This window comes from Dama dama, chromosome 29 (assembly GCF_033118175.1).
Source record: "Dama dama isolate Ldn47 chromosome 29, ASM3311817v1, whole genome shotgun sequence".
NCBI classification, from domain to species: domain Eukaryota; kingdom Metazoa; phylum Chordata; class Mammalia; order Artiodactyla; family Cervidae; genus Dama; species Dama dama.
Window position 1 is genome coordinate 20,287,571 of NC_083709.1, and position 10,113 is coordinate 20,297,683.

The 10,113-nt window shown below is 48.0% G+C and overlaps 1 protein-coding gene across 1 annotated transcript in view; it reads left to right on the forward strand.

Moving 5' to 3' along the window:
- The window catches only part of SCARA5 (scavenger receptor class A member 5), a 129,340-nt gene extending 120,597 nt beyond the window's left edge, over nucleotides 1–8,743 (forward strand). The window contains exon 9 of the mRNA XM_061132878.1: nucleotides 6,649–8,743. Within this exon, the coding sequence (XP_060988861.1) occupies nucleotides 6,649–6,785 (137 nt within the window). The 3' untranslated portion in view covers nucleotides 6,786–8,743. The remainder of the gene's footprint in view (nucleotides 1–6,648) is intronic.
- The last annotated feature ends 1,370 nt before the right edge of the window (nucleotides 8,744–10,113 follow it).

Consider the following 10,113-nt stretch of genomic DNA (forward strand, 5'->3'; position numbering starts at 1 on the left):
TTCCACTTTTGCAGGAAGATGGTAAATGAAAAATGAGATCGTGTATGGCAAGCAGTTAGCATAGCGCAGGCCCAGGGGCGCACAGTCATTTGCTGCTTGTTGGGAGGAGGTGGGGCATCCTCCAGGAGCCCCTTCCTGCACGCACTGCTCGCCGCCTGCTCCTCTAGGCCTTCCTCTTCCTGGCTCCCGGGGCTCTTTCTAAAACGGTCTCCTGCTTGTCACTGCCCAACACTTGGCGGGTCTTTACTGCCCTCAGGATCAAGTCCGCTTTCCTTAGCTGAGTGCAGTAAGGTCTGTCCTAAAGTGCCTCACTCCTCGGCGGAGCACCGTTCAGCTGCATGCACCCATATGTGGGCTCCGAGCTCATACAGCCGTTTTCCATCTCCATGTCCTATTGCCAGCTCTTCCTCAGGTTTGCAATGCCTTTCCCTCCTCTCCACCTAGCTCATTCCTCTTCAGTTTATTTGCTGTTGTTCAGCCGCTAAGTCGTGTCTGACTCTGCAACCCCAAGGACAGCATGCCAGGCTTCCCTGTCCTTCCCTGTCTCCTGGAGTTTGCTCAAACACATGTCCACTGAGCCGATGATGCCATCCAGCCATCTCATCCTCTGTCATCCCCTTCTCCTCCTGCCTTCAATCTTTCCCAGTCAGAGTCTTTTCCAATGAGCTGGCTCATTGGGACGTGATAGGTACTGCATAAAGTGGCTCCAAAACTTTGACCACCTGATGTGAAGAGCTGACTCATTAGAAAGACCCTGATGCTAGGAAGGATTGAAGGCAGGAGGAGAAGGGGATGACAGAGGATGAGATGGTTGGATGGCATCACTGATTCGATGGACATGAGTGAGCAAACTCTGGGAGTTGGTGATGGACAGGGTGGCCTGACGTGCTGCAGTCCATGGGGTCACAAAGAATCAGATACAACTGAGCAACTGAACTGAACTGAAAGTGGGAGGGAGGAAAGAAGAACGGGAGGAGGCTACGAGGAAAGAAGGAAGGAAGAAACTGGTGTGCCTGCAGAATCTGCATCCTCCCCGAGCCATACAAGAAACTGCCGAGCCTGGCATGCTCTTGGTGGTTTGGCACCATAAAAGTTTTCCTGACCAGGCCTCAATAATTATGATTGGTGTCTCTGGGAAAAAAAACAAGGAAAGACCCAAATGAGAAAGACTTGGATATGATTTTTTTTTTTTTTTTAAATTTTAAATTGGTCCAAGAGCCGTTGGAGAGGGAGGGAGTGCAGTTGATGAAGATGGAGGTGATGGCTGGAACAGGGTCCAGAAAGAGATGGAGGGGGTGAGACCAGGGCAGCACCCAGGGAACTGGTCCTGGACCCACTGAGAAAATCTGTGAAACAGGTAGACAGACAAAGGAGGTGAGGGTGGGTACAAATGCAGACGGATTTGTATGTGGAGGTGGATGGATGGATTGAGAATGTCCATTCTAATTATTATTAGCATTTTTGCTCTTTTTTTTCTTAAGATCAAATTTAAATACTGGGAGGTGGCTTAGTGCAAGGGTCAGCAAATGTTAAAGGGACAGCCAGAAGTAAATATTTTAGGCTTTGTGGGCTAGATGGTCTGTCTGACAACTATTCAACTCTGCAGTTGTCGCATGAAAGTAACTACAGACGAAAGTAACTGCAGTCTACAAGGTAGGCTTGTGTAATTAGATGATGGGGGGTGCTGTGTTCCAATCAAAGTTTATTTACAAAAGCAAGAAGTGGGCCGAATTTGGTGTGCCACCTCTTAACTTGGTGATCCATGAAGTGCCCTGTGTATGTGCTTCTGTCAGGATCAGAGACTAGACTGGCTGGACATCAGAGGTCACTATCTCCTCCTCCCGTAATAGCTGTGGGACAGGTCTGCTAACCTTTCTGGGGCCTCAGTTTTCCTTTCTCTTAAATATCTGTCTGATAGCGGTCCTGCCTGCCTCTCTGTGGTGCTCTGATGGCAGCCCTCAGGATTCAGGGTAACTCATTCCTTCTATTAATATCACTCTAACTAAACATGCAGCAGCTCAGATGTTAGCTCCATGAAGCAGAGATTTTTGCTTTTTCTTGTTTTGTTTTTGTACCATTTTTAAAGGTCACTTTCCCTTTACAGTAATAAGAAAATATTGGCTATAGTCCCCATGTTGTACAGTACATCTTTGTAGTCTGTCTTACATCCAGTTGTTTGTGCCTCCCCGTTCCCCATCCATGTGTTGCCCCTTCCCCTTCACTGGTACCCACTAATTTGTTTTCTGTACATATGCATTTTTTGGTATAGTCATTAGTTTGTCGTGTTATCTTAGATTTCTCCTACAAATGATATCATAAAGTATTTGACTTTTCTGACTTATTTCACTTAGAGTGATGCCCCTCCAAGTTCATTCATGTTGCTGCAGATAGCAAAGTTGTGTTCTTTTCTGTGGCTGAGTAGCATCCCACTGTATATATGATATATACCACATCTTCTTTATCCACTCCTCTGTTGAGGAACTCTTTGGTTGCTCTCCTGTCTTGGCAACTGTATAATCATAATGCTGCTATGGACATTGGGGTGCATGTATCTTCTTGAATTAGTTTTTGTTTCTGGCGGCTATGTACCTGGAAGTGGGATTGCTGAATCATACGGTAATTCTATTTTTAGTTTTTTGAGAAACCTCCATACTATTCTCCACCAATGTATATTCTTACCAGCAGTAGGTTTTTTAAAAATCATTTTCTGTTCACTAATGTAGCCCAAACACCCAGAATAGTGCTGAGCATGGAGTAGACACTTAAATATTTATTGAATGAATGAATGATGAGAATAAAATAAAATCTCTGCTTACTCATCCCAACCATCCCCTCACATTCCAGCATCCCCTTAGGCTCCAAGTGTCAGGAGACCTGGCCTCTGGTCTCAGTTTTGCCTCCATAATATAAAACCTCACATGTAGCTTCAGTTTTCTGACTCTAAAATGGGGGAACAGAGAACCCCCTTCCTGCTTCCCAATGGGGCTTGTTATGGAGCTCACAGAGAGAACCAGCATGGAGGAGCAGACCTAACTAGAGCAGGGCTCAGACTTGGAGGCATGTTGACTGGTGGAGATCCTGTTAGGATACAGTCTGTTGCTTCAGTTGTGTCCGACTCTCTGCAACCCTATGGACAGTAGCCCACCAGGCTCTTCTGTTCATGGGATTCTCCAGGCGAGAATACTGAAGTGGGTTGCTGTGCCCTCCTCCAGGGGACCTTCCTGACACAGGAATCAAACCCAGGTTCAGGTTCTGGTGGGTCTAAGACCCTGCATTGCTGATGAGCTCCCGGGTGATACTGACCTCCTGGTGCTCAGGCCACACAATGAGCGTCAGGTGTCAGCTCTCATGGATGTCAGCTGACACAGTGATTGGTGTCTGGATTCATGAGAGTTCTAGCCTCTCTGACACGGCAGGGAGCAGAGATGATCTGCGAGTTCATTGGCCCCTTTAGTGATATCCCAATAACTGCAGATGTGAGTATTGCTGATTTAACAACCCTGTTCTCATTTTATTGGCTCTTCCATGACTGAACACTAGCTAGAACTCCCTAGCCAAAGCCCAACTAGAGTTTGGAGTTTTGTGATCCTGTGTACGCATTCGGACTGGTAACCTTGGTCCTGTTTTGTATTTGTCAGTCTCCTTCATTTGCTGCTTTATTTGTTTTGGGTGTGACTAATCCCACGGAGCTCTTGGGTCTGCAACCTTTTCCTGGGTAATTTGTAAACTGATGTGTTTTCCAGGAGACATTTAATCTGAGAATTTTTGCTCAGCCTCAAAGGGCTTATTGTGTAAGAGGCACACTGTATCCGGCCAGGGAAGAGGCTATGATGAACAAATAACATTTAAAAAGACAGCAGGAGATCTCTCCTCCCAGCTCTTTCCCCTAGTTCACTGCTAGGGGACGTTCACGCTGAATATCTCAGCATAACAAAAATATGTCCAGACCACTAAATCCTTGCATCAATTTGTTGTTGTCCAGTCACTCAGTCATGCCCAACTCTGTCACCCCGTGGACTGCAGCACACCACGCTTCCCTGTCCTTCACTATCTTCTGGAGCTTGCTCAAACTCATGTCCATGGAATCAGTGATGCTATCTAACCACCTCATCCTCAGCCACCCCCTTCTCCTCTGGCCCCCAATCTTTCCCTGCATCAGAGTCTTTTCCAATGAGTTGGCTCTTTGTATCGGTGGCCAAAATATTGGAGCTTCTTACTGGGCAGCAAAATGGTCTAGTTGTTCCCTGGATGCTCTTTGTGAAGGGATTTCCCGTGCAGTCCAGGGGTGAGTGACAGGTTTGAGGATCTTAATTCTCAAAGAGTCGGACATGATTTAACAACTAAACAACAGCAATACTCGACAGTTCCTCTAAAAGGAGAGGTTGTCTGGCTGCTGAGAGACTGGACAAGGAGGCATGGTGCTAGGATCAGGTGCTAGGATCCCTGAACTGCCTTTCATGTAGGGTTTTGGTGCATTTCAAAACCCTTTAAAATACAGGAACTATTACTTCATTTGGGCTTCTTTTGTGGTTCAGCAGTGAAGAATCTGCCTGCTAAGGCAGGAGACTGGGGTTCAATCCCTCGGTCAGGAAGATCCCTTGGAGAAGGAAATGGCAACCTAGTATTCTTGCCTGGGCAATCCCATGAACAGAGGAGCCTGGTGGACTACAGTCCATGAGGTTGCAAAGAGTTGGATACTACACAGTGACTAAACAACAATAATTACCTTGTTTAACTTGCCCAGATTGACATGGTAATGTTGGAACGCAGTTTCTGACCTTCAACCCCATGATTTCTGGTACCAGCTCTTGAACATAACAAGTAAGTTTACCCAGTAGGTTCTCAGTTTACTTAGTTTCAGCACCGAAAGTCTCACATCCTGGGACTCCCCTCCCGCTTTTACAACTGAAAAAAGCAGGTCCTCCTGGATGGGCTGAGACTTGAGATTTGTCCTACTTGTTGTAAAGCCCTATTTCTGCTGTAGCAGTCCTTCTCAAACTTCAATGCAGGACCACTTGGTTCAAATGTAGATTCTGGTTCAGTAGGTCCTGGGCAGGGCGTGAGGTTGTGTGTTTTTAACAAACTCTGATGCTGCTGATCTAGGATCGCACTTTGAGTAGCGAAGCTCTACGCTACTGACTCCATGGGCGATGGGAGTCCTGAAGCTCAGGCAGCACTCCAGAGGGCTCCCAAGTGAGCTCCCACCATTAAAGACCTGGCTTGACCATCAGCCCCAAGAACCCACCAGAACATGGTTGATGGCCCTGCCAGATCATCAGTCAGTGGGGCTCCAAGTGACTTCTCCCCTCTCCACTGACCACTCTGACCCCAGACAAGCCCTCTCCATTCCCTTGAAGCCTCATGCAGCTGCCCTATTCCCTTAACATTCATTGAAGACCTCAATGCCAAGTGTATGTCTCTTGAGACTTGGTACAATCCTGGGAAAACCAACTAAAGGCGCCCTGCATGGGCACCCTTAGACCATCAGGTTGGTCCTCCTCTAAGAGCTGAGTGAACAGGGCAGGGTGAACAGGTGGGCAAAACTCAGCTGGATTGTCTTAGGGACCTTGTATTTTGGGAACTGAGCTAGTTGCTTATGGTTACAGATGCTTCCGCCTGTCATAACATATATGTCTGGTGATAATGTTAATTTCTGAGATCTGCTGTCATTCCAAGGACCACTGTTTGGAGCTCATTGTGTGAGACCATCAGCTTTAAATTTCAAAAGACTGGAGGTGATGTTGACACTGAGATATTTGGTTATGGGGCGCTGGATCTGTCCAAGTTAGATCTATTTGACATTGTCCCTCTGATTATGTCTTGTCTGAATATTCAGCAGCAAAGGCTGCAAGGTACATCTCAATAGCAGGGACTTTGCTGGTGGTCTAGTGCCTAAGACTCTGTGCTTCCACTGCAGGGGGCACAGGTTTGATCCCTGGTCAGGGAACTAAAAGCCCACAGGTTATGTGGCATGGCCGAAATCTCAAAAGCTATTAAGCATCTTGTATAAAGTGTGGGCCTGAGAGGCAGCAAGACTTGGGCTTGAGTTCAGATTCTGCCACTTACAAGCTGAGCAACCTTGCACTGATTGCTTTCTGAACCTCAGTTTTCCCATCTAGAAAAAGGGTTATTCATGCCCATCTCACAGCACTGTGGTGGGAATGGACGAAGATCATATGTGTAAGAGGCCTGACACATCGGAGCTGCTCAGTAAATACCATACTGGTTATTGTTTAGTTGCTAATTCATGTCTGACTCTTTGTGACCCCATGGACTGTAGCCCACCAGACTCCTCTATCCATGGGATTCTTCAGGCAAGACTATTGGGGTACGTTGCTATTTCCTGCTCCAGGGAATCTTCCCCACCCAGGGACTGAACCCACGACTCTTACATCTCCTGCATTGGCAGGTGGGTTCTTTACCACTGAGCCACCAGGGAAACCATCCTCACTGTCAATTATTTTGATTCTGCTTTCAAGAAACTGCGCCTAGAGAAGATGTGTTGGTCTCGGTGGCGTGGTGAAAGCAGGGGGTCCACTCGACTGGAGAATTGAGGCAGGATTCGGGACAGACAGCATTGACAGACAGCGCCTGTCTGTCCTGTGCCCCTGCATCTCTGCTAAGACACGTGTTCACTTGTCTCCACAGGCACAGGGAGAATTTGGATGGACGATGTCGCCTGCAAGGGTACCGAGGAAAGCATCTTCCGCTGCAGCTTCTCCAAGTGGGGGGTGACAAACTGCGGGCACGCTGAGGATGCTGGCGTGACGTGCAAGAGACACTAACAGTGGGCACAGCCCGAAGTCTGGGCCCAGCTGCCCAGCCTCCTTCCTGCATTCCTGGGGTGGGGGCAATGCTCGGGGCTCCCCTGGCCACGCCTCTGCCCTCCACGCCCAGCCCAGCACCCCCAGACCCCTGTGATTCCCATCCCAGGACCACGGTGACCTGTCGCCCTCCCCTTCTTGGACATCTATTCCAAAGCACAACTCTGGGATCCACTGCCTGTCTCTCCCTTCCACCACGGTTCCTGTGTGGAGCCCTGGTTGACTGGATTGCCTTTTTCCAGAGTCTTCTAAACACCATGCCATCAGGGCTACCTGTCCATGTTCTCTGTGGTATGTGAGTTACAGATGGATCCTGGTGACCAATGCAGCAGTGAAGATGGGCAGGAGGCATCCCAGGTCGTTTACTCTGCAGATCATTCCCAAACCTCAGGCCAAGAGTTTTGACCAGCAAGAGACGATACTGAGTGATTCACCTTCCCCTCTTTACTCTGCCTCTGCACAGCGTTTGTTAGTTCAGGAAAGTGACATAGAGGAGGGGCGGCTCTAGGAGTGAGAGGGAGATGCCAGCCTCCTGCAGGAACCAGTCTGGATGCCGAGAAGGCAAGTGAAAGGAACATTTACTGAGTGACTGCCATGTGTGCTACGTAGTATCTTGGGCGCTCAATTCACGTATCACTTTGCAGCACTCCTACAAGTCATGCTGGCTTGGGTACCACTTGACCTCCAGGTGCCACTCAAGTGACCCATTCACCTAGTCCATCAGCCAGATGGAGAGTGAGACCATTGTTTTGACCTGAACTCTCATGTGTCTTTGCTTAGACTCAAGCAAGGAGCTGGGGTGCGGCACAAGTGTGACTAAAGATTAAATACTCCAAATCCCATAAGGTGTAAGTTCAAGGTTGGATGTGACTGGCTTCCAAGCGGCCATCCACACAGGAGGATGGGTTTGGGGGGTGACACAGGAGCTATTTGGGTTAAACCAAGGCCAACCCTCAGTCATCTGGCAATCAGGGCTAAAGCCACATTGCCTGTGTCTCAGAGCTGTCTGGAGGTGATGGTACAGAACCTTCCAGGGCACTTTGGGTGTCATCCTGTGGTCAAGAGAACACATGTCCTGATGGAGCCTATAAGACTGGAAGGAAATGAGGATTCCCTACTACATCTAGGGGAAGAAGAGGCTGCGGGCCTCTGGGAGCCCTCAGTCTGCACCCCTTTCCTAATAATAGGGAGATCAGAGTCTGCTTTTGACACGAAGAGGAGGTCATGCTGGGCATTTCTGTGTTCTAGGCCTGGGGAGCTTCATGGAAGCTAGTGAGCATAGGCCCACCGACTCAGACACGCCTCAGATACACAATCACCTTTCCTACCTGGTGAGCATCGCCTGCCTGGGGAAAGCGATGGCTGGGACCCTCTGGGGATAAGGCCAGCAAAGCTCCTGGCTGACAACGAAACCAATACATGCTATTGGTTGTTCTTTGCTTATAATATGCTTATTATCTGCTATGTTTACATAACATGCATGTACTCATGCATCTTTTCCCAGAGCCAATATATGTATGCATATATGAACACGGCACTCTTTACTACATAGCTCAGTACATCGCAAAGTTTGCATTAAAAACAAAAAAGAAAATACTCAATGTGGAAGAATGTCACATTGAGTGAAATAAATCCCCAAGTGTGTTCTGACCAAGAATCCAGTTATCCCACCAATGAAGACGCATGTAACTTTCTTACTTGGCCTTTTCATTTGGGAAAACATAAGTTTTGCTTTACATCAGTGAAAAACCATAGTGATATGTGTTTGAACTTTAAAAGCAAAGTCTACTAGTTTACATTCCTACTTAAAAGGACGTGGAAATAGCCATGATCCTGTATTTCAGGGACTAAAGGAAATTAGGCCAGGCCTAAAATACATCAGACCTTTTGTAAGAATTTCAATAAAGCTGAAAACATGATGCTAACAAGTTTCCCTCACATTCTTTCTCATGAAAACCCAGTGAGCATGGGAAGGGGGTGGGCGAAAATTGGATAGGTCTGATCATTTTTCAGCAGGAATGGGTAGAATGGGCAGCTTATGTGAAGCTGCCTTAATGCTTCCAGAGGATGATAAACATAGTCTAGACCAAGAACTTGATGGCATATGAAGTTTTAAGCCCTATTAGGTAACCTAAGGAAAGGGTCTCAAGCAAAAGAATGATAATCAAGACCCAGCTTATAAGAGAATTACTTTTGTATTTACTAAAGGAAAAACCACCTGTCAATTTACTCACTTTTCCAGAGCTGTTGGCACAGACGGTAACAAACCTGCCTGCAAAGTAGGATATCCATGTTCAACCCCTGGGACAGGAAGATCCCCTGGAGTAGGAAGTGGCAACCCACTCCAGTATTCTTGCCTGGAGAATCCCATGGACAGAGGAGCCAGGTGGGCTACAGTCCATGGGGTCACAGAGAGTCAAACACGACTGAATTCTTACTTGGGGATGTGCTTTCATCCAGAGTTCCATTCACACATAAGAAGACCACCCAAGGTCTGTGAACCTACCGGGCCTCATCACCCAGTGAGAGGCAGGAGCTCCCAGGCCCAGGACCTGGGCAGTGTGTGGGGATCACCCGGGTCACTGGGTATTCCTGGTCACGTGCTCATAGCTGCACCTCCGGGAAAACCTCATGGCCCCAGGCTGGCTGTGGGCCCTAATAATTTGCCAAAAGAGGTCAAAAAGTAGACTTTCTGAAAACACACCAGAGGCATCGTGGTTTCCTCCCCTAAAAAGCCGGGTGATGCCCACCCCCAAAGCGCTTTGGCTCCCACTCTATATTCAGGCCGTGTGGAGAAAGGGACTTATCCCCTCTAATGTCTACAAGGCCCCAAGTTTCCCTGGTCTCAAATACCCGAGAACCTCTGGTGCCTGCGTGTGTTGTGGTCAAGCCAACAGCTGTTGTGGGTTTGAGTCACAATGAGAAGTTACAGCATTCTCCACCATAGTCACCTGGTGGTTTCTTCAGCCTCATTGTTTCCTGACAGTTGTTGTGACATTTCTATGAGACGTCAACTGTGTGAAGCACCTGTCTTTCTTTTCTTGGAACAGCTCTCCCTTCAACCCTCCACGGAACACCTCTCCCATCCCTCCTTTTCTCTTCTCCTCCACCTTTCCATTCTGGGAGCTGAGGTGGGTTCTGATTGAGGGGAGCTTTGTCACTGAATCCTCTTCACCAGCTCACCCCCCAGTTAGAACAGGCTAAGGCGCTTTCCAGGAAGACTCTTAGTCCCCTAGGGTAGTGGTCTCCAATCTTTTCAGCACCAGGGATCAGTTTCATGGAAGACAGT